At 45.4% G+C, this 27841-nt stretch overlaps 1 protein-coding gene across 1 annotated transcript in view; it reads right to left on the reverse strand.

Moving 5' to 3' along the window:
* The window catches only part of AOAH (acyloxyacyl hydrolase), a 1097690-nt gene that overhangs the window by 480333 nt on the left and 589516 nt on the right, over positions 1-27841 (reverse strand). The window contains exons 8-9 of the mRNA XM_069613263.1: positions 23637-23707; positions 3813-3861 (exon numbers count right to left, since the gene is read on the reverse strand). Coding sequence (XP_069469364.1) covers positions 3813-3861; positions 23637-23707 — 120 coding nt within the window. The remainder of the gene's footprint in view (positions 1-3812; positions 3862-23636; positions 23708-27841) is intronic.

Genomic DNA, 27841 nt, shown 5'->3' on the forward strand with positions numbered 1-27841 from the left:
AGGAGCTGTGATGTGCAATACCCGGCCCTAATGGATTCTTCCAACATTTGCACATAGATTATGTAGACATGATCCAAAATTGTCACAGCTAGAGATATTTGCTGGTAGCTGGATGCCTGTTCTCCTGATGGTTCGATGCTGATCTGTGCACGCACACTGATGCTACCTCTGCTGCAAAATTCCTCGTACGAGAGGTGTTCCCATGATGGGGTTGTGCGAAATCCTTCAGTCTGACAATGGACCGCACTTTGTGAATGAAGTGTTTGAGCATATCACAATCCTACTAGGGATTAAGCATACATTCTCATGCACTTACTACCGACAGGCGAATGGGTTTTGTGAATGCTTCAATGGCCTGCTCAAAGAGAAAATAGCCAATTTAAAAATGACTCTGAAAAAAGGATGACTCCTTTACCTGCCCTTAACCCTGTTTGCATTACGTAATCAGCCCAGCTCAGACCATTACCTAACTCCTCATGGGCTGGTGACAGGACACTGTGTGCATATACCACTTGCTCCTCCCACCAGAGAGCTAACTGATGCCCACAACACCACTGTTGTTTTGGGTTCTGAGATCCATGATTGCTAGTGATTGTTTTATTTCCCAACAACTTCAAGCACAGCAGGGAAGGTCGAAGAAGAATGCTGAAGTCGACGCTCCAGTAAATCTGCAAGACCTTCTCAAACCCCATACCCTGGTGATGCTGTCCTTTTAAGGAATTTTACACAATCTTGGTACAAGCCGTGTTTTGCAAGTTCATTAGTTATGGAGGATGTGACCGCCACAGCTGTAAAAGTGGTAGGCAGGCGTGCCTGGATACACATCGGCGACGTCAAACCCTGTAAAGGTGAGACCACCCTACCCCACGTCCCAGAAGGAACAGCGGCAGAAGAAGAAGAAAGAGATGTACAGACTCGGTCCATGACAAGGAGCAGACTGCAACTCACAGAGAATTAATAAATTCACACTGTCCTTTGTGACAGAAGCGAATAATCTGCTCACACAGACTGTGTCCCTAAGAACGTTTTACTTGCAATGTAGAAGGGAGGAGTACTTTGATAAATCAAGAGCCAATTACTCGATGTTGCCTTTCCAGATATTTCTCTATGCTTTCCTCTCCTTTGTAGCAAACAGTTATAGAGGGTTTAGAAAAAGTAGACTACCAATTCTTGCTTTACTGACAAACCCAAAGACGCACTTTCTTGTGGGTATTCAGAGTTTGGAAATCGATTTGAAATGATGTACCCTTTCAGCATACTGGCTCCTCCGCGAAATCTATTGTAGCAGTATTCTTTGCCCTCTGCTATCTCTACCTCTTTACCCTCCTGGCATTACGTAGAATTGTTCCCTATCAGGTGTACGAATAGGAATATGCAAATATGACTCCTGTCCCCTAGTACATGAAGTGCTGACCCAACCCTTCACCAGTGCCACTAGAGACATGAAAAGGCTCAAAAGGAATGTAAATTACAACTTTGAACACATACAAACGTACATGACCAATTCGCTTCAGGTGACCAATAATATGTGGCACCAGCACATGACCAGGGTGGGGAGAGAGACATGGAGGGAGAGCTGCTATGTGTGTTCTCTCATTCCCTCTGCCATGACAGCTTCCAGGACATTGTTGGCCACTGAAATCCCAGCGACTAGAGCACAGTGCCGAATGCACTTAGCGCTCTGCATGACTAGGGGCCAGTTCCAGGATAAATAGATACATTCACAAGTTTGTCATACATTTATTCTAGAATGCTAGAACCTGAAGTGGACTTTCATAAATATTCACGGATGAACACTGAAGGAATACATTTCACTACACTCTTGCTGATAATTGATAAGATCCTTGATAAAAAAGAAGGCCAGTCAATTGTTTCAATTGACTATATCATTTGATCATATTAATATTTGAAGGGGGGACTAAAATAAGTATTTTTATATATATGTTCTGAAATTGGAGGGGCATCTACCCTACATGAATGATGATTTAAACTCATTGACAAAGGATACTTAATCCGAAATGCGGTGGGAATTCTAACAACCACCCAATCCTATAAACGTTCATGAACTTTATGGATTTTTTCCAAGATATTTTGGGATATGTATTGTTTTGACGAAATTGTTGTACACACTGTAATGATTGTTGTGGAATGAGAACATACAGACTGTTCAAAATGTTATTTAAGTTGCTGCAATTTTGAGATATAATATATTGAAACCATAATTAAAGAACTCATGATTAAATATGATGTATCTTCACATTAAAACCCTGAAGAGTTAAGTCTTGTTTAGAATGCTGGGGAAACATGGTGATCGTCCACTGTGATTTCTGAATTGTTCTACACAAATGTCCCTCATACTAGAACAATCTTAATTTTTCCTTTGACCTTGACACCAGTAAAAAATCCATGTCACAGTAAGAAAACATGTCCTTGCTGGCTACACAAATGAATCCCCTCCCTCGTGTAAGAACACTTATCATGTTGGCTTGGACCTTAATACAAGTAAAAAATGCCATGCCATGCAAGGAAACTATCCAGGCTGCCAGCCCCACTGTAGAATCCTCGCCCCATCTCCATGCAATAACATTCATCAAGTTAGCTTTGTTTTGCCCAAAAATGAAAGTAAAACATGGCATTCCCTTGAAAGAAAATGTCCATGCTTCAACGCCCCCCTGGGCCCCAGCCTTGCATGCACACAAACACCCACACACCTTCATTCACATTCACCTAGTAGTCAAGCACCCATACAGCTTCTCACTGTCATTTACACGAGCACAGGATGCATGCTAATTCACACCCACACGTGCACCCATGTACACCATTTACACTTCATTTATTCAGATGTGCACACTTACAAAGACAAAGACACCCCCTTGCATACATACATACATATATAGGAGCACTTACATAGACACCCCCCTTGCATGCACGCACACATACACAAGTACAGTCCTTGTCCACACGCATACAACAGACAACATTTTTTTTATCTTAACCGTTTCATTGAAGGCACTCAACATGACACCACCTCCTCAGTTGTTCTCCAGGCCTCCAGCTCCTGCACTGCACACAGATGGGAACCAGGAAGCAGGGAGGATCTCCTGCTTCCTGGCATGCACGGCAGAAATGGAGATGCAGAGCAGCCCCTGCGGCTCACTGCGACATCTGCAAATGCCCAAACAGTGCTGCATCGTGGGCATTTACAGATTTCGCTCAGGCCCTATCCTGTCTATGCCCCTGTGTTCAGGGGCTCTAAAATGACCTTTCGAGCAATACCATCTTTCGCACGTTCAGTACATGTCTTTCACTTTTACACTTATTAGTGAATTCATTCATTCACACACTATCTCAAAGTTTCTTTATTCAGCTACTCCTCAATAACTCCATAATATACTCTCTCACTCTTCATTAAGTCGTTGAAGCAATGACACTGAAAGATGATACAAAAATCTGCCCGGTTAGCTCCCTATAATTAAACACCAAATGCCATGTATACATAGCAACAATTTCTAAAAATAATGTTATTATTGCGATTTCAACCCCTATGTGCTTTTCTGTTTGTTTCTATTCTACTCTCACTTTTCTTATCCTCTCATCATTTCACCATGGACCACAGTCTGGTTGACCCACGGTGGGGGCCAATACGCCACCATCTGCACCAAGCCTCAGTACTATAAGGCCACAATGGTGGTGATGGGGACGGTATGAAAGATTGTTAACTCAACATAACATATCAGCCCTCTGTGGCGCTACCCCAGTGATCACCCCAGCTGTGAATAGTAGGACCCAAAGTCTGTAGCTCGGCTACTCACCATGATGCCATTGCAGTTGGAATCACGCACAGCATCCCAGTCATCAGGGCTGAAAGGAAGGCAAAACACAGGGTTACAGTTGGTAAGAATGATTTTCATCTGATACATTTGTTCCATAAGCATTGCGGGGGAATAGGAGTAAGAGACGGACACAATGGTTGCATGTTTATTGGAAATTACTTTTATTAATAGCAAAACACGGCAGGGTTGGTGGAAATCCTAACTAACCCTACCTCTAAGAGGGGTTTCCCTGCCTCAACAAAACTAGCTAATGAAACTGTCTGTGTCAGAATGTCCATAGTAAAGTTTGCCGTCCTGTGTCCAAATCCTGTCCTATCCCTCACAAGCTAAACGCAACATAAGGTGAAAAGGGAAATGTTTCTTTGACTGCCGACCTCAGCCTGGACTAGTAGTTCAAAACCAAAGTTCCAAAGAGGTGTAGAAAAGCAAACAAAAGTTCCATAAGACTCAAGGGGCCTCATTACGACCCAGGCGTTAACCATGGCACTATTAGCGCCATGGTTGACGCCAGTACCTTACCTATTCCGCCATGGTGAATGGTGGAATTACCGCCCCATTCCAAGGTTGGCGGGGCGATAATTCCCCATTCCCATTTTTGCCCCATAGGGCTCAATGGAAATGGGGAAGGCGGTATTGTATTGTATTTTATTTGTAAAGCGCACCTACAGGCCCGGAGGCATCAGGGCGCAACTTTAGACAAGGTTACATAAGCATACATAAATTCAAACTTTAGATACAGTGCAAAGTATTCAGAGCAAACAGCAATATACATCATTTACAGAGTAGAGGTTAGGGCAGGCGTATTATTGGGACAAGGCTCCCAGGTACATAATAAGTCAGAATTTAGGGCTGATTGAAGAGCCACAATTTCGTTTTGGACTTGAAGGCACTAAAGCATTCTTCAGATCTGATGGTGAGGGGGAGGGCATTCCAGAGCTTGGAAGCTAAGACGGGGAAGCTTGATCCGCCCGCTTTCTGTAGTTTGAACCTAGGGATAGTTAGACAGTGGGTCTGGGCAGTTCTTTGAGGGAGGGTAGGCGCGTGGCGGGATAGCTGGTGGTAGAGATACGGGGGGGCTTGGTTGGCTAGACATTTGTGGGTAAGTCTTAAGGCTTTCAGTGAAATTCTCTGTTTGACCGGTAGCCAGTGTAGATTGGTCCTAGATTCCGAGATGTGGTGGTTCCGCGGGATGTTAAGGGCCGCTCTAATGGCGTTATTCTGGGAGATTTGCAATTTGTTCAGATTCTCTTGGCTGGTTCCTAGGTAGAGGGCGCTACCATAGTCGATTTTGGCCATGATGAGAGTTCTGGCCAGTGTGATCGTGTTTGGGGTGGTCAGAAATGGCCTGCAGGCTGCAATGAGTTTGCAGGTGTATGCTGAAGCAGATCCTACTGCATTTGTTTGTCGGGATAGGGTTAAGGTGGCATCAAGGTAGACGCCTAAAGTTTTAGTGTCTTTTGAAACTTGGATAGTGTTGCCATCAATGATAAACGATTGGTAGGACGGCTCGGGTTTACTAAGGTGTTGCATAGTGCCCAAGATGAGGAGCTCAGTCTTTTCATCGTTGAGGCATAACTGGTGTTGTGCCATCCCAGCTTGGATGACCAAGTAGACGTCGCTCAGGGCCTTAGTGTCAGCCAAGTAGTCTCCAGTGAGGGGAATGAGTATCTGGGTGTCGTCAGCGTAACTCGTATAAGAGACACCCAGATAGTGAAGTACATCAAAGAGCAGTTTTGTAAAAACATTATAGAGTGTTGGCGACACGCAAGAGCCCTGGGGGACGCCGCAGTGAATAGGGGAAGGATCTGCAGCTGCGGATTGAGAAAAGACCTGCATAGATCTATTACTCAAGAATGATTTGATCCAGGCCGTAGCTGACGGAGAGAAATGGGCGACAGAGTGAAGATGCTTGCTTAAGATATGGTGATTGACCAGATCGAATGCCGCAGAAAGGTCAAGTAGAAGTAACATAGCAAGTTTGCCGTTGTCCTTTTTGGCAAATTGCGGTACCGTGATTACCTCCAAGTTCCCTTTGCGGGTCCCGTCCTTAACGGCTGGTAAAACCAGCCGTTAAGGGAGGACCCGCAAACGGACCTCGGAATTGGGCAGTAAGGGATTACCGGCACCAGTGCCCTTACCGGTACCGGTAATCCCTTACCGCCCGGGTCATAATGAGGCCCAAGGCGTTGACTCCGTTTCACCTGAGTGTTTCCACTTTATCCAAGAATCTTTCTGTATCATCAGTGTTCAGAATGAGTCTTTATCTTTACTTGGCAGGCCTGGCTTCTAGGCCCTGCAGCAAGGAAGAATGGCTTGGACACCTTTTCCAAGCCGTCTTGAGAGTCCCAGCCCCTTAATTGGCAGACCTGACTCCCAAATACTGCGATGATAAAGAATAGCGTGGTTCTCTCTCCCAAGCTGTGGTCTGATTTTCCTACAGGTCCCAGGCCCTTCTTTCAGTATCCCTCTTCCTGGTCCACTCTCCTGCCAAGTAGGGTACTCAGTGTTTTTGGGCTCACAGTTCTCTTTCCCTGTCTTCACTTCCACCCACAGACTTGGTTTACTCTCCTGACAAGGTCTGAGAGTATAACTTGTACCTACAAGCTTCATGTTCCCCTTGATTGCAGTTCGGGGTGCACTTCCCCAACATAGGTCCCAGACCCCCTTGACTTGTTTTTTCACAACTTCCTATTAGTCGAATTTCTCTATGACCCACAGTCTTGGTTTACTCTCACGCCAAGGTCTATGAGTGCCACTTATATATGTAAAGTTTGTATTCCTGTTTGGAGTGCATTTCCCCAGCATGGGTCCCAGACCCCTTTCACTTGGTTACTCTCCCAGTTCTCTTTGTCTGATCTTTCTTCAAGCGACAGCCTTGGTTTACTCCCCTGCAAAGGTCTGTGAGTATCATCTGTATATGTGAAGTTTGTATTTCTCTCAGTCTCTTTGTGGTGCTCTTTCACCCCCTCCCAATCACAGCCTCTGGGGTCTCCCTGTGCCTGGTCCCCCTCCACATATCTTTGCACTTGGTTCGCAAGGGTACTGTTCCTCTGCAACAGCTGTAAGCTTCAGCTACTTCCTCTGGGCTCTCGCAGTCTTTTCTTGGCGGCTCCCCAGCTGATCTCTTCCCGTGAGGGAGTCTCCTGTTTCCTTTAGTCCCTTGCACACTGCTGGCATTCAAGGGTTCCACCCTTTTTAGGAGGGCGTGAGGGAGACAACAGCTTCCCTCAGTTCCCCACATGCGGCTGGGGTTTAAGGGTTTCCCCCCATTTTGGAAAGCACACTGGACTTCTTGGTTCTGCTATTGGGGGTATGCCAGAGGGACACTGGAAGTCAGCGGACTTGGAGGGCCCAACTTCCTCCCAATCAGGATACACAAAGGACTCAGTCAACAGCAACTTCAAACTGTGGTTTATTACAGGCAAAACCAACAAGGATCAGCACAGGAACAGAGAAAGCCATGCACATCCTGCTGTTCCTTGGATGGCAGGCCAGTTTTACAACCCAATTACACCAGAGTGACGTCACAACCTGGGCCCTTCTCCAGAAAATGTATCAGACCATGGGATTGGTTATTGAGTATTATACTACCTATAGTAGTCCTTATAGATGTTATTCTACTGGCCTTCGCATATCAGGTGCCTGCCTTGGTCTCATCCCCAAATAACTAACTATAACATTGTTTCAGTGTGGTGGACTTACCGTTGATTCTGGCCCATTGCTATCCACCTCTAGGGTACTAAGCTGTGATTGGCTAGAGCTGACGTTCCTCAGGCCTGGGACCCGCAAGGGTTCTCAGCTCGCTGTGTACCTCTTCAAGGTAACAAGAATGACTATGTGTCTGCATTGTAACTTCTTTACACCACCTTAGTTCATGAGAGTGCTCTCCTGATCGGCACAACACTTGTTGCATATTGTTGCATACTTGTTGCTGTCTGTGTCTGGTAGCCTGGGACCACTGCTCCTTTCCCATCGCTGCTCGCTGTCCATTGTCTGCTTCGGCTGCATTACGTGTTCAGAGACCACTAATTTGAGCTGCGCAGCTCTGAATTATGAGGATTTTTTAGTATTTTCTGCAGCTGGTCCCTTTGTCGTCTGGGGATTGGAATGTCATCCATATCTCTTGGCCATGACTGTGGGTCACGTTTGGCACGTCTTGCTCTCTGTGCAGCCTGAATCAGCTCAGCTCATTGCTTGCTTTGGGGCTTGGAGCCTGCTGTAATTTTCCTAAACTTTATAATGCGGTTTACTATACTACATTTCCATAGGTTAGTCACACCTGGTTCTGTCAGGTCCCGTAGGTGCTCCTGCAGTTCTGTAGGATTAATTGCATGTAAGCATCTGCATGCTGTGCTCAGGATTTATTGTGCCTGGTGTTTTCTGTGTTGCTGCATTTGGCTAATGGCAAGAATAATAAAAGCAACAAAAGTATGTATACGTAGCTGTCCTTTAACTATAGAACTGTATGCTTGCATTTTTCATGTATTCGAGTGCGTGTTTGTGTCCCGAAGTGCGGATGACACGTGTGCTTCATGTCTAATCCTGCTAGGTCGTGGTGTCTCTAACAACGTAATCAACATGGCTTCTTGGTGTCTAGTCCAATCTATACACACATGTATCCTTAATCACACCCTGTGGCTCTTCATACACAGATGGATAGGTTTGTATGTTCCTCAGGTGGTATGGCTGACTGAGGGGATACCTCTCAAAATATGTGTCAATCAAGTTTCCATTGGGAATTCACCTGAAATAGAATGGGTGATTGCGGTGCTTTCTGGACTTCTTCCTCATCATGAATTTAGTAGGAGGGTGGTAAGCTTCCCCATCCTTCTTCAGTCCCCCCTCTGCTCAACCTGTCAACCACATCCTTATATGACACTCCGGTTGCTCTCGGCTGCCACATCTTTGTTATTCCTCAGAGGTACCCATAATAGTTTGTGTGGTCATCAAACAACCAGTTCATGTAACAGCACACTCCTTCAGGGTTACACCAAACCCACTTTCCTTCAAGGTACTTTGATTCGAATGGGTTGTCCAGCTTCATTGATTCAGTTGGGAACAGTTGGCATTGTGCAATTCTTTCTCTTATCTTGTCCTTCTCTGCCACAATCTCGTCATTGGCTCCTCCTATGTTTACATCCATCAGGATCTGCATCCTGCTAGCTTCCTCCGCTGTCTTCTTGCACCTGGCCATGCAGATTTTGATCCCACACGTTGAAGTTGCTGCCCCCATGAGTGCTCCCATAATCACCTTTAGTCCGTCTGACAGTCATGAAGACATCCATGACCATAAGTATACTATCCAGCTCTTGTCCTTTCCTGTCCCCCTTGCTTCATCTTCCATTTTGGCATGCACCTATGTGACCATCTACTATAAGTCTTCGCCCAGCCGCAAATGCACCAGTTTGTAATACTCCATTATTCCCTAGAACATTTGACATTACTACCTATACTTACTAATGTCAGCGGATGCTCTCTACATATATCGATTTAGCCCCAGTTCATTTGCCATACAGATTGCCTAACTCACGTTGAGCCTATTTGGTTTTATGACTATCTACATCTGTGCTGCATAACCTAACCTCAGTGCTCCTATATGTACAAACCAAATGCTCACCACTAGCATGTTTTCATCCTTACTGCTTACCATGCACATCCTCTAGAGCACACTTCCACCTGAGTTAATTAAATACAATTAGGTACAAGCACTGTAAACTCATACTGTACCATCTTACCACTCTTTCCAATAGCAAAGTATGTTAGGCCTCCTATTAGCTATCATGTTCCCTTTTTGTGTAAAACATAATGATATACTCTGCACAGGAGGTACGTTCATTGCGCATGACAAAGGTTTATCCAGAATTGGTTGCCAGCGTCATCACCCGATCCGGTGCCCCACCCCATTCCTGCCTACCACCTCACCCCCCCCCAAGAATAAGAAACCAATAGATCTCACAAAGCCACCACCAACCCAGAGCTGACGTCTGCCTTCCTCCTGACACCCACAAAGTACATCCCAACCGAAGTGACTACCAACAACAGAACCCCCATCCAGGGTAATGCCAGATGCAATAGACTCAGATCACAATTCAAATTTCTCCATTTAGACACCAACCTAATACCAATAAGCACCAAACCCCCCAAAACCAATGCCATATCCACGCTTCACCAACCCAAAACACCATCCAAAGCACCAACCAAACCTACCAAAGGTACTAAAGTCCCACCAACTTCTACCCCATGTAACATACCGCCATCAGACCCCACTCCTATTCACAAAGGTGTACTCATCAGCTCTGGCCTGAACAGATACTCATTTGGAACTCACCACATCTTCCCTGCAATTCTTGGAAGCCATGCAATGGCAATGTCAGTCCCATACGGGAACATCTCTGGGTCCACTGGCACTCTTCTCTGTACCTTGTACCCACAATATGCTTGGACAATCTGTGTTACATTGAGCATGTGTATTCCTGGTGTAGAGCATATTTTTTTGTCTGTGAACAAGATGGTCATTTTTAGTCTGCTCATAATGTCTTGTCCCAGTATGTTTACAGTTGTCTGTCAGGAGAAAAGCAAAGGAGCCATTTCCCGAGCCCCAGAGAATCCTTGAGTGTTCATGGCATCGCCTGACAATGTAAATGCTCCTTCGCTAATGCAGGACCTAGTCGCCCCTGTGTCAACGAGAAAAAAAAGTCACCTATCACTACCCCCATGCGAGGTTCCTTCCAAGATTGGGTGTGATCGACAGGATGGGGCACATCAAGTTTGTCTGTGGGCTGTTCTAATGGGGCTGCAGGGACATCCCTCTCCCTGTAAATGGGTTGTTCCCCACGATGGTAACTCCTCCCAATTGTCTGACGGGAACTGTCACCACTGTGTCCATGTGTGCTAGTGCGTCATTGTTCTGTGTCTGTGCTGATTGTTGTGTGTTCCCTCAAATCTATGGTTCTTGAAGATACTGCGGTACTAGTGCTGGCATCTCTGGTACCTGTATTTGTGTCTGTGAGGCTTGTGGTATCTGTTGATATGTGCCCTGCATCTGTCCTTGCTGTTGCTGGTCCTGTACATAATAATAGTCCTGGTCCCCTTGAGAGGGCCCCCCCCTCCCCAATTCTTCTGCATCCATCTGTATCTGCACACTCTTGAAATGTGTCCTGTTTGCCCACAGGTCAAGCACTGTGGTGGCTCTCTCCCTCCCTGCCCCTGAAAACCCCCTGAGAAATTCCCCAAGTTCGGCTGCATCTGGTGCCCATACACCCGAAGCCCCCCTGGGCAACTCCCTTGGTTGTGATGCATCTGTGGCCCAAAGCCACGCCCTCTCTGTAGGCCCCCTCTTCCTCTGGACCCTTGCTGTGGGCCACCTCCACCCTGAACCCTCCTCCCATGGGCGGTTCAAACTGCTGTGTGTGGCTGCTGCTGTGGGGTGGGGCTGGTTATGACCGACCCCTCCATCACATACTTCAATAGTTTTCTCTGCACTAATTTCGCTTCACCCATCTTCTTATCTTTCTCCTTCTTCTTAATCTGCTCCTGCCATAGCCTGCAATGGCGAACTGTCGTGAGCAGTATTTTGGGCCATTCCCCTTGCTTCCATCCCTACCAATATCCTTAAACTCTTTTGAACAATGGACTGCACAGTGTCTTCATCTTCCATCATGTTTTAGTCGGATGTATTTGAATATAATGAGTTTCTAAGTAACAACTATTGTGACTGCCAAATGTGGCACCTCAACTTATTGTTGTACAGTTAAATATTAGATGGGGTGGGCCACAGTGTAGTGCCTCAATATTGCCCAATCTCCAGTTCCAAAATGTGTATGTGGTGAACTGCTGGGTTTGTACCAGTTGACCAGTAGTAGAACCAATACTGACTGAAATGACTAACACAATATTGAAAGCACTGATAGTTGATTGTGCTAGACCGGTAGACCGCTAGACCAGTTGTCAACAGCTACCATGAGCCTACAGACACTCTGATGTTTTATGCACTGCTTAGGCAGAAAGTCAAGATACAACAATCAAGGATTGGCAAAGCCATTGGGTATGACTTTGTAAAAGTAGAAGGTACATGTTTTCTGTAAGCCCCCACAGAACAAAAATGACTTAGCCTCTCCAATTGCAAATCCCATCCGTTTGGCTTTGCCAATGCTTATTATTGTAGATTTGTCATTGAAGGGTATCACACATGCTTCCACTTCATAATATCTGCCAGAATGCCCAGTTCCCTGTTTGTTCTGCAGTTTTATCTGTGTTTTAATTTCTCTGGCAAGCACCAACCGTGCATGCTCCAGAAATCAGTGAGAAATTGCCCCCACCTCTCCTGTACCTTTAAAAAACCTCTTGCAAACAATCATGTCTGCGGTGAAAACGTGTTTTTTATGGAGGGCCGCAGTACTTTACACGCCTTTTATTGTGACAATCCTTTTGCATTGGAAACCTTTTTTTAAAAACAACAAATAAATCACTGTGTGGTGCACTTGTTTTCTTTATTAATCTATTTTTTATATTTAACATTTGTATTACGTTTTATTGAAAATGTAACATTTTCTGAGAAAAATGGGTAATGTTTCATTGAAACATAATGCATCCTTTATGCAATGAAGGTTAAAAAAAAGAGTACTTGAAGTATGTAGCCAATAGAAGTAAATGCTATTGACATGACTCCCAAGCCTAGACTTTACCACAGGCAAACAGCTGTCTGAAAATTCAAATCCTACCTTTGCCACTTTTCAGAAAGCATAAACGTTGCAGGTGCAGCTAGGTGGCATTTAGTATAGGCCACTTTAATTTACAGAATGAGGTGTGTGTGGTGGCCATATTAAGTGGGAGCAACCTGCCTCATCCAGCTTACAACCCCTGAATCGTGAGACTGCTTCCATGCAATTACTCACTCAGGGCCCAGAGGATATTAAGACAAACTAAGTCCCATTTGCAGGATGGGTTATTGGGAGTGATGGGTGCAGTTGAGGCGGGACCCCCAAAAAGGAATAAAGGCTCCTGGACAGTGCTGGTGTCATGGTTTATAACTGAGCACAACAGCCTAGCATATACTATTTGCCCAAGGCCACAAGGCAACTGCAACAATACATCTACATTCTAGTGATGATTGGTTTCATTCCTCCGATTGGTTGCAACTCAAGAGCTCTGGATGTATTGTTTGCCCAAGATCTGTAGTGTAATGGATCCCTCCACCCACTGTAAGACTGATTGATTGATTTCCACATGGCTGAAACACAAGGGATCAGAATATGCTGTCCACCAAAGCTCACAAGACTGCACAGCATTGAACCCCCCCAAACCCCACCTCCATGTGCTGATTGCTTTCTTTCCCCCTGATGAAAATAAGTCTTCACATTATACTGCTTGACCATAATAACAAGGCTGTACTATAATTAATCCCTACATCACCCAGTGCAGATTGCTTTTGTTTGCTCCCCATGGATCACAAGAGCGTACTATGGAATCCTTGCCAAAGATTAAAATGGCATACTGGTATGTGGGTCTATATCTTCCAGTACTGTTTTTCCTTCATTCCTAATTGATCAAAAGAGATCCATGTCTATGGTGTTTGCAAACGATCACAATTCAACACTTGGATGAATCCTTCCCTGTTCAAATGCCAATTGCTCCTCTTTCTCCTCTGAATATATAATTTGCCAGAGATCACAAGGCAGTTCTTGGTACCGTTAAGAACACCCCACTATCTCTGACACCTTCGTTTTTTAACACCTGCCAAGCTTTGTTTTAAATACATTACTAAATGCCACTTTTTGTAAAATCTGAGTACTGTGCATCTGTATAATTGTAAATATTTGCAGGAAGTTTTATGAATCGAGATTGCATTATATTGCGGTTAAACCTAATCAGTACCATGTAGCAGGTCGCGAGGTAGCTGGTGTCTGGAGAAGTCACATGTGTGCATGCTTCAGGCATTTCTATGGCACAATTGAAATAGTCCAGCACGTGTTTTTGTATGTTTTAGTTTGAGGATTTTGAGCCTCTTCCATGAATGCAAATAAACAGGAGGAGATTGAAAATGTACCGGCCTGTTTTATTTCCCTGCTAGTTTTGTTTTCTCTCTAAAGTTTCGAGAACAAAGGACCAGATGTACGCCACACTTCACCGTAAACCTCCTGTGACTTGGAGGGCATAGAGCATGCCCTGAACGGCTGCATCTGGTCTTTGGGCAACATGTTGTTCACTTCTGAAGTACACCATGAACAGAACTCTGTGCAATGTACATTGTGCAAAAACGAGCTATATGCAAAAATGTTCTCCCCTAGTTTAAGGCACAGATGTATTGTTACAGTAAACGTGACTCAGCTCAAAGTTAAAACGCACACAGTGATAATGCTCGCCTATAATTTCTTGCTGTGATTTATTCATCATAATGTGTCATTAAATATTGCAGTTGAAAGCTGCCACATAACAGGAAAACACAGGCTGAAAATAACATTATCACAGAGCTGACACGCACAAGTAACAAGACCATTGTCAGGCAAGCACTACCATTCCAAGATGGCACTCATGTGAATATTGCTTTACCTAAGATCTATTGCCCCAATAAATAAGAAGTCTCTGCATCACAGAGAGGCTGAATGTCATGGATTGAGGGACTGATTTATTTGTTCTTTAACTGCACTTTTACGTGAAACAAAAGTGGAAAAAGTCACGAATGAATCAAGCGGCAGGGAAACGGAAGAAGCTCTTAAAAGTAACATTCGGTATTCATGTCTCTAATGTTCACAGTGACCGACATTATAGCAGAGCCTTTATGATTTCTGCACTTGATATCTATACATCATGGAGCAGCTGCTTAACACGAGACCTCTCTGCATATTATTTGTTTTAAATTTTTTTTTATTTGCGTTAACAAAATTAATTGTTTTTACAAAAACTGATGCAGCTCCTTTTCTTTACGTTTCTTTTCCTTTCCTGGTTCGCGTATTTGTACTGTTACAGTTCCCCTGCTATTCTTGGTTACTTATTTATTCATCATTCCCACTCTTGTTCTCTGAGTCAATTTTTTCCAGCGCTGACTGTACGATTTTAGTAGTGGAAATGGTCCAAGCAGTTCTTTGGCCACTGATCATACGCAGCCACCAGCTCGATTCTTCAGGTACCCCGTAAGGCTCTAAGACCGGTTTTAGATAGCTTTCTCGTATTGATTGAAGTACCGTGCATGAAGTTACTAAATGGCGGATTGATTCTGATTTGGCCTCCTCCTTGCACAGTCTGCAAGTATTCGTGATGGCCAATCCTCTGATGAAGCGGATTTCATTCTTTGGCAATAGGTTCAGTCTTGCTCTGATAAAAAGATTTCGAAGTTTTTTGCTTGGGAATTTTTTGTAAATTTCCGCTGGATCATTAATTTTCCTTGCAAAGGGTGGCAGATGCCTTAGTAGCTTATTCTTTGCCGCATTTTCTTGAGTCTTGATCCAGTCTAGTTCTTCAAGTTTTTTTTTGATTCTCAGTGGGTTCTGCAACAGTTCAGTCTCTGAACATGCAATGGATTCCAGCTTGGATTTTCTCTTTGAAGCCCAGGCAGTAAGCATTTTTGATCTGCCTGACTTGAGTTCTTTTTGGAGCAGGATATACAAAGGTGAAGCTTCCGGGAGCAAGATGTTTCTGTAGAGAGACATGCTGTTGTTTTCAGCCCAGGCCTCCAAGGAAATTAGGCCTAGCTCTCTCCTGATGGCCGACATGGATGTGGAGTTTGGTAGAGACAGAACTGATCTCCAGAAGAATCCTTCGATCTTTATCCAAATCTCCTCTGGGAGAGCTGGCATGGCTTCTGCTCCGTACAATAAACTGGGAACCACTTTTGACTTGTAGTAGGTTAGCAGCGGAATCAGGGAGAACCTGCCGAATTTGTTGTCTAGCATTCGTGCTTGGGTTGCTGAAGATCTTGCTTTCGATCATATGAAGCGCTGCATGCAGGTTTCTGAACGTGAGTTGTCCAGCATGACGCCCAGGTATTTGAATTCCTTCACAACTTCAATAGGGTTGCTTTCTAATTGCCATGACGGGCACTTCGAATTAGAGCTGGTTTTGTTTCTTGGATTTTTTCCCAAAATCATTATCATTGTTTTCTTGAAATTGATTTGAATATTTGTTCGATTAGATGTAGCTTGCTAGATTGGTTAGTTGTCTTTGCAGGCCGATTGGGGTTTGGTCGGCCAGGGTGATATCATCCGCATAAAGTAGTCTTCTGATTGCCACTCCTCCTATTTTCGGAGGAAAACTTTTTGCCGTTTCTGCAGTGACATTGAAGTCTCCTAGGAAGGCAGTAAATAAGACCGGGGCAAGGGGGCAGCCCTGTTTTACACCCCTGGACGTTGGAATTTCTTCTAACAATAGGCCTTTAGTGTTCAGCTTTACTCGCATTGATGTATTCGTATGAAGGGCCTTTATTGGATTCAGTATCGCCTTAGGACAATTTGCGGCTGCCAGTTTGTTCCATAATAGTGGTCGGTCCACCATGTCGAAGGCCTGTGAGAGGTCTACGAATGCGAGGAACAGCTGTACGGCTCCATCTTGTGATTTGCTTTTGAGAGTACTGAGTAGCATGATGTTAACGATGGTTCCTGAGTTTTTCCGGAAACCCGCCTGAAACGGATCGTTAAGGCTCGTTTTCTTGAACCAGAGTTGAAATTCGCATAGCAGGAGAGAGGCGAACACTTTCCCTATTGCATCAAGAAGTGCAATTGGTCGGTAGTTTTGAGGGTTTGTCCTGTCGCCTTTTTTAAAAATCGGGGCTACCACAGCTCTTGTCCATGATCTCGGGAGCAGGCGGCTCTTTGCGCAGGTTTCGAAGACTTTGGAGAGAAAGATGGACCATTCTTCTGGAAAGTTTTTCAGGTCTACGTTTGTCACCCCGTCGGAGCCCGGTGCCCTTGAGTTTTTTTGTTTGCTTATGGCAGTTAAGATGGACTCTCTGTCTGCCACGTCTACCCATTCCTCGCTTGTATCGGAAATCATGCATTGAGAGATTACAAAGGGGCCTCCAAAAACTTTGTTGAAGTGGGCCGTCCAGCAGGTTTCACTCACTCTGTTGGTCAGAGACGGCTCAGCGTGGGCCCCCGAGGATTTGATCAGTGACCAAAAGGCTCTTGCGTTCTTTCCCCCCATTTTTGCAAGCATTGCTTCTGAGTCTTTTTGGTAGAGGGACAGCCGTTGATTTCTTAACCAGGCTTTATATAGTGTTGTCTCTTTTTGCCATTCCAGAAGGGCGGCTTCTGTGTTTGCGATTCTAGCCTTTCTCTTTAGGTGTCTTATTGCAGCTCTTTTTGCCACTAGTTGTTTATCATATTGATGCGCAAACTGGTCGCTCGTAGGAAGCTTTTTAGTTGTCCTTGATTTATAAGGGCTCAACAAGGGCTGATAGTCCGGTTCAGAAAGCCCTGGAGTGACTTTGTTGTCCAAACTGTTGTTATATCTAACTGTTAGTTCTTTTATTCTGTGCTCCGTTAGTTTCAATCGGGACCTCTGTTGGTTGCACTCAGTTTGGGATTCAGACCACATAGCTTCCAGGGGGGACACAGACCAGGTAGCTTTAAGCAGGTTGTGATCGCTTGCGATCGTTTTTACGACTTCAAACAAGGTTGCCAGGTTGAGCATATGGTTACATGTGAAGATATAATCCATGGTAGCGTTTGAAATGTGGTTTTCCCATGTTGGACATCGATTAGGATTGGGAAATGCTAGGGCGAGATTTGCACATCCTCTCGACTTCATCAACTCCACCCATTGTTTGCCGCGGTTTTCCGCTGAGGTAGTGCCATGTTTGATGTCGCTCGGGTCGAGGGGCATCTCGCATTTAAATCTCCGCAGATTATCAAGGCAGACACTTCTTTTTCTGTCTACAGCTGGTCGATAGTCGCTTTGATGGAGTTGAGAAAGGCCTCATCCTCTATAATTTGAGGATTCCAATAGACTGCAATAATTGCAATCTGCAGTTTCATAGTAGTTCCTTTTTTTGTAGGATCCGGCAGTATCCAGCTGGTTAGAACTGCAAGATGAGTTCTGGAAACTGATATGGTCTGCTCAAGTGTGATTCCTCTGCCTGATTGAACTGCAAGGAGAATTCCTGCTGACGGACGGCCTAGTACGTTTTTTTTAGCCTGCGAGTCCACTATGGTGAATCCGTCGAGGTATGGAGTTTCTGATAACAAGGTCTCTTGCAAAGCCAAGATATCTTAATCATTTAGATTGACATCCCCTCTTTGCATCAAATGCCGGAACCCACGTGTGTTCCAAGATCCCATTGTTAAGACTGTTGACGATAGGACTGGTTTTCCTAGCTTGCCCGACGGTTGTGTCGCGAATCCGTCGGTAGCAAACTGCTATTTGTGTCTTCTGATTGACAGCTGTTTCGGGAGCCACGCCCACAGTTGTTCTAGGGGTGCAGTTAGTGATTTGCTTCCTTTCACGTTGTTGGATTTGATTGCGGATCTGTCCAGCTTCTCGCTGGGTGCTGTGAGCGACGAGGTACTAGATTTGATTTGAGTTCTAATTAGCTTAGTTTGGTTGACTTTTTGGTTGCTATTGTCGGCCCCAGGCTCGAATCTGGGCAGTTGGTCCATCTTTGGACCAAACTCTGTCGCATTGATGGTTCTGCTATGACTAGGTTGCCGCTGCACCATTGGATTGGCCTTGCCACTCGACGTTCTTCCCACTTTGGTGGAGTCTCTTACTGTGGACTTGTGGTAAATTCTGCTTGGCGATTGTTTTACCTTGTGGTTAGGGGCTGCAGAAGTTGATAGAGATGTAGTTAGTATTGAAAGGTGAAAACCCCGTGAAGTTAGCTCGTCCAGGGCTTTATTCATTGAGGTTGGGAGTGCAGTTGTTCTTATATGGATGTAAGCTTTCGCTGTTTTACCCCTATGGTAAGGTTCAATCCTCAGGTAGTCTTCCGTTTCCAGGTGTTTAAGTGCCGAGATTTTGCTGAAGATATATCTCACCATTCTACAGTTTAGCACCATGTCATCTTTGTTCCTAGTTGTTTGTTCTAACTTCAGGATTAAGATCGATGGTGAGCGGCCTCTCCTTTCCCGAGTGTCGGAAAGTGCTGTCTTTCTCTTTTCCTCAGACCTTCCCCTTCGTGAAAGTTTGCGAGGGCGGTTTCTGAGTGCCGATTCTGCATCTGATGGATTTACTGTGCTTTTATGCTTTGAGGGTGAGGCTTTATTCTCTTGGCGATGGAGTTTAGGAGGAGTTTTCAATGATGCTCTTTTGGCTCTGCTGTATTCTAACTCTTCCAACCTCTTAGTGCTACGCTGCACTGCTCCCTGCGGGTATCTTCGTCGCTCTCCAGTATGCAGTTTAGATGTTCGCTCCATTGCTGTCTGGTGTCTTTGGGTGGATCTGGCAGTCGGCGGAGTCCTTTGAGTTCTTCCATCCTCACCTAGCACAGTGACGTTCAAATGCTGTGAGAGATTCATTAGAAATGAGTCTGCAAGAAAGTCTTCAGTTGTCTTAGGGGATTGCATGTTGGACTCACGCAGATTTGCACCCCTTTTTGGCGACACCGGAACAATTTCTAGTATTTTTTTTCCCGACAAGGGCTTTCATTTTGTCGGATAGTCCGGCGCCTGGTTTTGGCCAGCCCGGTCGGCCAACTGCTTTGGCTGGTCCGAAGAATCGTTTAATTTCAGAAGGACTTTTTTTTTGGCGATCTCTGAGCATTAGGAGTATGTTCCAGCAAGCTCTTGGTCTCCTGCGAAACCCTCACCAGTTGTTTCTTGTTGGAGGCTCCTGCCGAGGTGTTGATGTCACGTTGGACTTTTCTTGAAAAAGAAGACCTCCGGCAGGTTTGCACTTTTGGGGGACTTTGGGCCACTTGAGGAATTGAAAATGCTAAAGTTGTCCCAGTGTAGATTCTTTTTAGTCACTGGGTGTGGTTTTTTCTGATCTGTTTGAGTGCTTTGAGATTTCATTGTGAAGCTCTTTTTTCTCGATATGGCTTGGTCTGTATTAATTCGTGAATTTTCTGATTCATTGTGCACGGACTGAGAATTGGTAGTTGGAGTAGTAGAACTGGCTTGCCTTTTTTCCGTCGCTTGGATGAAACCTTCTAAATAGATGAGTTTTGTGTGCATCATCAGTATTAAAGTTGTTTGGTCTCTTTGATTATCAGATAGAGCTTCGTAAAGCTTGCAGAATGGGCTCAACGCGATGGTAAGGGCTGACATGATAGTTGATAAATCTTTTGACTTCGATGGAGTTTCTTTGAGGGCAGGCGGCAGTTGATTTACCAGGCTCTGACGTCTCTAGGGTGTACTCGGCAGGGAAGAAAGATTGAAAACATGGGCTGGGAACAATTGAGGTGTTGAATGTCTTTCAGGTCTACCCAAAGGTGGTCGTTCATGGTCTTTTCCCGAGCCCACGTCCTGCTGACTGAGAGACTTTTGAGGCTTCGTTTGCTGAGAATTCGAAGCAGGATGGTGATTAGGGGTACCAACTGGAGCAGGGCTGGAGGGCCTGTCAATCGGTAATGGCTGATCACAGGCTTTCCCGGCTGACAGATCCAGTTCCCCCAAGGGTTCCGCCGGGGGGGTTGAACCCCGAATTTCAGCCAATTTTGCAGGTTTGTGAGTTTCATTAGAGTTTTTAGAAGAGTGGATCTGAGGCTGGGCAGTGTGCATTTCGATATCACTGGTCTGGGTTGCTGATGCTGCAGGAGGTTTGTTGTTTAAGTCCTTTGTTTCCAGGTACTTCCCAGTGGGCTCTGTCAGGCCCATTGATGTTAGAGAGGCTGTGCTGTTGTTAGTTTTCCTTATTTTTATGGCTGGAGGAGGCTCCTTTGTGGCCTCTAAAATCTCGTCATCGGAGAGCTCGTCCATTTGATTGTGGTTTCTTTTGCCTTGATTTATGAAAAAGTCTTTCAGTGAGTTCAGTTGGACCATTTTCGCTAAGGTTTTCTTCTATTTGTTAATTAGGGCCTTTTTCCTGCTCATTCCTCTCTTTTGAACTGCAATGATTTTCCGTTGGCATAGTGGCTTTGGCTGGCCCGCTTCCGGGCTCGGCACTCTTTTTTCTTGTGTCTTTTTTGGATTGTAGGTGGCTGAGTTTTGGTCTTCGCCGAAAGGACTCTTTTCTCCATTTCCTTAAATCTGCTGGTCGTTCCGTCTGCTCTGGCGTTCCTGCGGAGAAAGATTGAGATGGGAAACCAAAGGAACTGTTTTGCTCGTTGAGCCATCGCCAAGTGGCGGAAGCATCTCTACAATCAACGAGACCGCCTTGATCACACATCTGTTTCCGCGGAACGGCGTTCCTGCAGGCACCCCGCCTCCCACGGGGAGCGTGCTGCGATCTTCAGATCCTGCGGCCGAGAAATCACCAGATTGGGGACCATCCTCACCGATCCGAGGGCCACAAGGTAAGAAGACCCAGGGGGATTCCCTTAAGGCAAGTAGATCCGTTGATGATTCCGGGTTGATCGCGGATAACTGAGGGGTCACCAGGATGGAAATGCTCACCGGTAATGTTGTTGGATTTCCACTGGGTGACTCCCGCAGTGCAGCTCGAGCGTCGTCAATGTTTTCCAGGCCCGAGACCGGGCTGATGTGCGGCTCTGAAGTGTCTGTGGTTTCTGGGTGTTGCACAGCGGCTGACAAAGGCTCCGGCACCGAAAACCCTCCGGTCCTTGGGGCCGAAGATGTCTGAGCCGGCTGAACGTCTGGCTTAGGGCGAGGGGAACCCGCAGCACTGTTAAGTTTTTATCGGGTTTCCGCGTGCTGTGGTGACTCGTTTGCACCTTGCTCATCAGTGGAGTCCATGGGATCTTCTAGGCTCTGCGTCGAGAGGTGGGTCTGTTTCTCTGGTGTTTCTGGTGCTACTGCAGCCTCTGAACACGCGGGAGTGGCCAGAGAAGTCCTCACATTTTCGCGCTGTGATTTAGGCTGCTTGCAAAGTTTCGATGGTGCCGACTGCAGGCGGCTTCGCTGAGGGGAACAGATTGGGTGTGGGTCAGTTCTGTTTCAATTCGGTTTAGAGCTACGGAGAATTTGTTTGGCTCTTTCACCTTCTGCTTCTTCAATTTGCAGCTCAGTCGGTGTCGGTATTTTAAGTCCGGGAGGCGCCGAGGGGGGAGGCATGTCTGGAAAGTCCTGGCACGGACTGCACTGACTGCTCCTACCTCAGTGACTAGCTCCGCGGCCGCTCCGCGGCCTGGGGTGGATTTTTGAAGGATCCTCCCACAGCAGAAAACAGTAGATCTGGTAGACAGACTTCCAGACAGATAACTGTAAAACAGGAGCTCAAGGAGGTAGCGACTGCACTGACTGCTCCTACCTCAGCGACTAGCTCCGCGGCCGCTCCATGGCCTGGGGTGGGTTTTTGAAGGATCCTCCCACAGCAGAAAACAGTAGATCTGGTAGACAGACTTCCAGGCAGATAACTGGAAAACAGGAGCTCAGGGAGGTAGCGCCTGCACTGACTGCTCCTACCTCAGCAGCCATTACTGCGAGTGCTGTGGCAGAGCGCTAAAGGCAGTCATGAAAATGGTTCAATTCTGCATAAATCCACTTCCTTGTCAGTTGCATGCCGTCTGCAGACTTCTGTGACAAATGCCTTATGTGTAACAGTGAACAACTTGATCATCTTACTTCATTTAAACGTGTACAGAGTGTATTTGGTCCTAGTGTTATGATATGTTGGATTTTATTAACCTGGGTTTACAGCACATCCTGGTTCTGCCAAGAAGACAGTGTGATGTGCTCCCTGATATCTGTGATGATTTGGAAAATGGCATTGGGTAAACATCTAGTGAGGGCATACGCCTGCTCATTTAGAAGGCCATACATATGCTCCCACAGGCGCTTTGTCCTGCCTCTTCACAGCATACACCCTCCTGTACAGGTGGGGCTGTTCTGCCATTACATATCTGTCTCCTTCAGTTTTCTGTGGTGAGTAGTCTATTGTTCTGGCGTTTCCAGTGCACTGACACTCCTTTTGGTTGCGTCTCTTATTTACTACCAATTTACAGTTAAACTTAATTTAAGTGTCAAGGGCGAGGTATCTCGTCCCTGGGATTACCTCCCTGTTGCCAAGGACGAGATACCTCGTCCTTGTCACTTAAGGGGTTAATGAAACAGAAAACGTTAGAAGGCATTGAATGGCAAAATACCAAAATCACCAAAAAAGGCCTTGGCATGGGGGGGGGGCTGAACCCATGGCAGTTAAAAGGTTAATGTTGGTACTAATTTGCCCTGCTTTGGAAGGGATGTTCATAAAGGCATGATATGATGTGGCATTTAACACACGCCTGCACACAAGTGTTTCTAGCCGTGACATGTGCTGAATGCTAACCAGTTTAGTATTTTCTGTATCTCAAAACAGTATTTTTGTGCGACATTAAAGCTGTGCTATGTTACAATTCAAACTTCCTGTTATGCGTCATAGAGACCTTTCCCGTCAACCTCATTTATACCACTTTAGTGTAAGACTGACTGACTTATCCGCGCCAAAAAAATAAATCTTGTATTTAAATGAGGCGAAAAATAAATCTGAATGTAAGATAGAAAAACACTTAATTTGATGTGACATTTTGTGAGAAATGGAAAGCCTGCGTGGCAAGCAGTGTTTTCTTTTAGTTCCTTGCTGTCAGTAATTAAAAGGAGGAAGGAGAAAGGCGCGTTGCTCTGAATAGAGACAATATCTACCCTCTCACAAAAGGTTGCCGATTAATATTTTGGATTGTATGCACTCGAAGAAAAGGTCAGCTCTGCCTTGAAGGTTACACACGCCCCTCATTACCCTGCATTACATGTAAACAGTGAAACAATATAGCGCAATTACCGTCTCCCGGGATAAGCGGCGCCGTCCCTCTCGTCGCAGTCTTTGCCTCTCCAGTCGTAGCCCCGGAAGGACTGAAAACCCCAAAGAAGCAAATGCACAAAGTCAGTAATTATAAACAGAATCCGCTTTTTTCATTATAGGTTTTTGAAACTGGCATTTACAGTAATTAATTGCAGCGCAATTATTTCTTTTGAAGGATGTTTCAAGAAGGGAACATTTTGTTGACTTGGATGACAGTTAATTATTTCCTGCGTCATTACCTGTGCTCTTCTAATCAGGGAGCAGGTTTGTACTTCAATGTGATGCTGTCTCTTTGTGGCGTTATACAGTTCTAGCTCCACTCTGCTCCACTTGCAACCAGTGGCAAAATCTGATCATTAAATGTGTTCAATAAATAATCAAGTAGAACAAGTTTATAGAAAAAATCAGCCCCTCAGAGCCCTCAAGATTCTTACTGCCACTTCTGAGAAGGCTATCACGACCTACTTTTTTCGTTTGAATCGTGGGACTAATTGTTTTTTGTCCCAATTGAAATGTATTTACAATTTACGAAAACTACAAGTCCCAGAACTCCAAGAAAAAAACAAATTGGATAACCTTCACACACATGGGAGCTCTGGTCTTTGCCCCTTGCAGATGATGAGGGTGGCGCCAAAATTAATTCTCAGGGAACCTATAAAATGGCTGAACTGAAGTTACTGGCTGCATTTCTCCAAAAAGTAATTGTTACACTGGACCACACATAAAAAAATAGAAATAACCACTCAACTGTGTAGTAACAAAGGGACAACGAACCTGTTTTATTTTTTGATAGGCACAACATATACACTTAATCACTCCTCTGCATGCCGGTCACTTGGACCCACATTCGAAAATTAAAACTTGATGGATATAAGATTATAAATGAAAGTAGGAAAAATCAATGAAACTAACATTAAAAATGTTGCAGAAAGCTGAGAAAAAAAAACAAGAAATAACACCAATAGGAAAAAAGACACAGAAGGAAAAAAAATAACTAGTGTGATAAAGTGCCCTGCCTGATTGTGCTGGTGGATTAAGGAGTCAGAAAGAGGGCTGGGTGCCGCCACAAGTGACATGGTGTTGGGCTTGGGGGTGGCAATGGGCGAATCTCAAGTTTACCCCATCAGGCCACACTGTAACCCTAGTTACTCTGGACCCTTTAAGAGAATCAAGGAATGGCATTCTCGCAGTGCCAACAGAACCTGCACGCTCAGCTCCCCTTGCGTGTGTGCTGTAACCACTCCTGAGTCTATCCAAAGAAAGATGGAGACCTGATCTTGGCCAGGGTATCCGAGAGAGAGTCAGACAGTGCCTATACCAGAAACATAAAGAAAAGGTGGGAGGCGGGGACTCCAATAATGTGACTGTGGTTCCTGAAACTAGGGCCAAGCAGACACTAGAGACCCATTCAGGCCCAGAATACTATGACCCCCAAGTTCCCTCCAATAAACCAGCGCACCTTAGTTCCCTTAACCCAGACAGAGGCTGTAGGGCAGGGCCAGGGTTCATCAAGCAGAACGAGAACCACCCCAGGGGAGGGAGGAGCCAATCCAAGGTCCCACACCAGTGCAGCGAGACATCCCCAGAGGTGGAGCCCGGCAGCCAATCCTCATCTCATCTATCACACCTGACTCCCATTTCACTAAACGGAGGCTGGACCGAAGAGCCAAAGCACACATAGAAATCCAAGGACATAGTAGGTGGTGGAGCCAGGAGGAAGGGCTCAATCGATGCTGTCTGGAGATGCCAAGAGAAGAACATGGAGAAGGAGCTGAGGAAGGAGCTAGAGACAGGCAATTGAAGCATATTCCCTGGTGCTTGAAACAAGCAGGAGACAGGAAACTGGAAGGGGGATTGAGAATGGTGGGGTAAAGAGGAGACAGAGAGAGAGAGAAGGCCCAGGAGACTGAGTAGAGGCAGACCCTAAAGGTAAGGAATCACAAGACATCAGCGCCATGGAAGAAGCAAGACACAAAGGCTGGGGCGAGAAAGGTCAAGGAGCTTGGGTTGAGACTGACCCAGGGACGCAAAAGGGGAAGGGCCCAGAAGTGTGGAGGGAAGAAGGTACCCAAATGGAACAGTGGAAAGTGATTTCGTCTAAGGGTGGTTCCCAAAGGGGTGAAGGAGGAGAGAGAGAAAGGAACTAGAGAACACTGATCACTCTAAGGGAGATGCCTAAAGGGGTCAAGAAGGTGGCGAGGAGACTAGAGAGCTAGTGCGAGAAAATAGGGATGAGAAATAAACAAGGAAAGAACAGTAGATAGAGGAAAGAGAAGCAGAGTATGTAGAGGAAGTGTTGTGAGAGGTGGAGAGGTGGACACCCCTCTGGAAGGTGAAAGTGGAGGTGACAGAAAGAAGTGAGAGGGAAACATTGGGTAGCCTCAATGAGGTAGTAGAAAGAAACGAAGAGTTGAAAGGGACCTAGTGAGAACCTTGTCCCAGCTCTAGGGAAGCCTTCTGGCATCCTCTGGCTCCAATCCGTCTCCGAAGGCCCATCACTTACAGCCCTGCGTACAGCATCTAACCACAAGCTCCACGTTCGAAGCTAATACCTGCAACTGAGAACTGAGAGGCAAGATCTTGAGAACTGTGGGTAATATGGTGTGTGAACCCTATTAAACCCGCTATTGTGAGCAAACAAGTTTTTGCGTGAATTTGCCGGGAGGCATCCGGCTCCAGAGTTAATGAACTGTGTCAAAACTTTTGTTGGAACACTTTACTTCCTGAGACATTATTCCCCCTCTCATTCTCTTCGCTCCACTGATCTTTTCCTACTCTCTCCTCCTCCACCTCCCTGCGCCTCCTCCTGCTTCCGCTCATTCCAACTCCTTGCTCCTTTCCACTGGAACCGCCTCCCCCTACCCATCCACTCTTCTCCCTCCTACCCTTCCTTTCCCTCGTCTCTAAAATCTTATCTTTTCCATACCCCCCTAACACCTCCCACTTCCTCTTGTACTTCTCCCCGCCCATACTTCACCTCCTACTCCTCAACCTCTACACCCTCTCCTCCCCTCTACTTCCCTTGTATCCTTCCTCCTGCTCTTACTGTATCTTATTCTTCCCTCTCATCTTCCTCACACCCTCTTGCCTCCCTTCTGACTTCTGCTAACATCTCCTCTCATCCCTCCCATTCCCTCTTATTCCTTTGTCCCTCTACACTCCCTCCTCACCTCAGCAATAATGTAAACTGTTCCTTATACCCTTTGTGCTGTGATTCAATTACCATCCTATATGTGTTGATCTCCCACTCCCTCCTATTCCTTTGTCCCTCTTCACTCCCTCCTCACCAATAATGTAAATTGTTCCTTATACTGTTTTCGAATTGTGATTCAATTACCATCTCATGCTTGCTGTATTTCTTCTTGTTCTTATGTAAAGCACTTTGGATTAAAGGGCTATATAAATTCAATAAAACACAAATACAAATACAAGTTTTCCCAGAGTACCACTCCACCATGGAGAATAACCATCCTGACAACTTTCAGACCAGACTTGTTAGTTTGGCCAAACCTGTACGGATGTATTAATCAAACCATGTTGATAACTTGACTCCCTGGTGTGGCCTGCTTGCTGATCAATGCCTGCTATCTGACAGAGGGTAGAATGAGTGCATGATACGGCGGCTATCTCCACATTTGAAAGACAAGACATGAAATATAAAAAGAACAAGGATATGCCCAGCAGGGAACAGAAAATGTGGAAGGCTAAGGGTGAAGATGTGTGAAACAACAGTTGCCCATCCCTACATAATAGATCCAGCAACAAAATTAAAACAAAGCAAAGAGAACAAGGTTGACACTTTAAGAAAGAGAAAGGGTTACTGTTAGGCTTACGAATGATTAAATAAGACAGTAACAAAATAAAAACACAAAGCAAAATAACTTCACAAAAAAATCGAACTTACATTTCCGAATTTGCGGGAACAGTAATATAAAGTATACTGAAAGACTGCATTTTCAAACGAAGGTAGGCGTTTTAAATAGATTTTATCTATCTCATCCCCCGCTATAAAAATATTCTGTGGTATTTTCCCCAGGTCTCCTTCTTTTGAGTTCTCAAGCATTTATTTAGGGTATCTATTTAGCGCAGGCCTAGCTTCAGGAATCAAGGAGCGCTTTGCAATCCTGGGGAGAAAACACAGTGAGGGACACAGAAGAAAGGAGCGGGGAGCTGCCAGGGGAGGG

The sequence above is a fragment of the Ambystoma mexicanum genome, chromosome 5p (genome assembly GCF_040938575.1).
Source record: "Ambystoma mexicanum isolate Mex_15411 chromosome 5p, UKY_AmexF1_1, whole genome shotgun sequence".
Lineage (NCBI taxonomy): Eukaryota > Metazoa > Chordata > Amphibia > Caudata > Ambystomatidae > Ambystoma > Ambystoma mexicanum.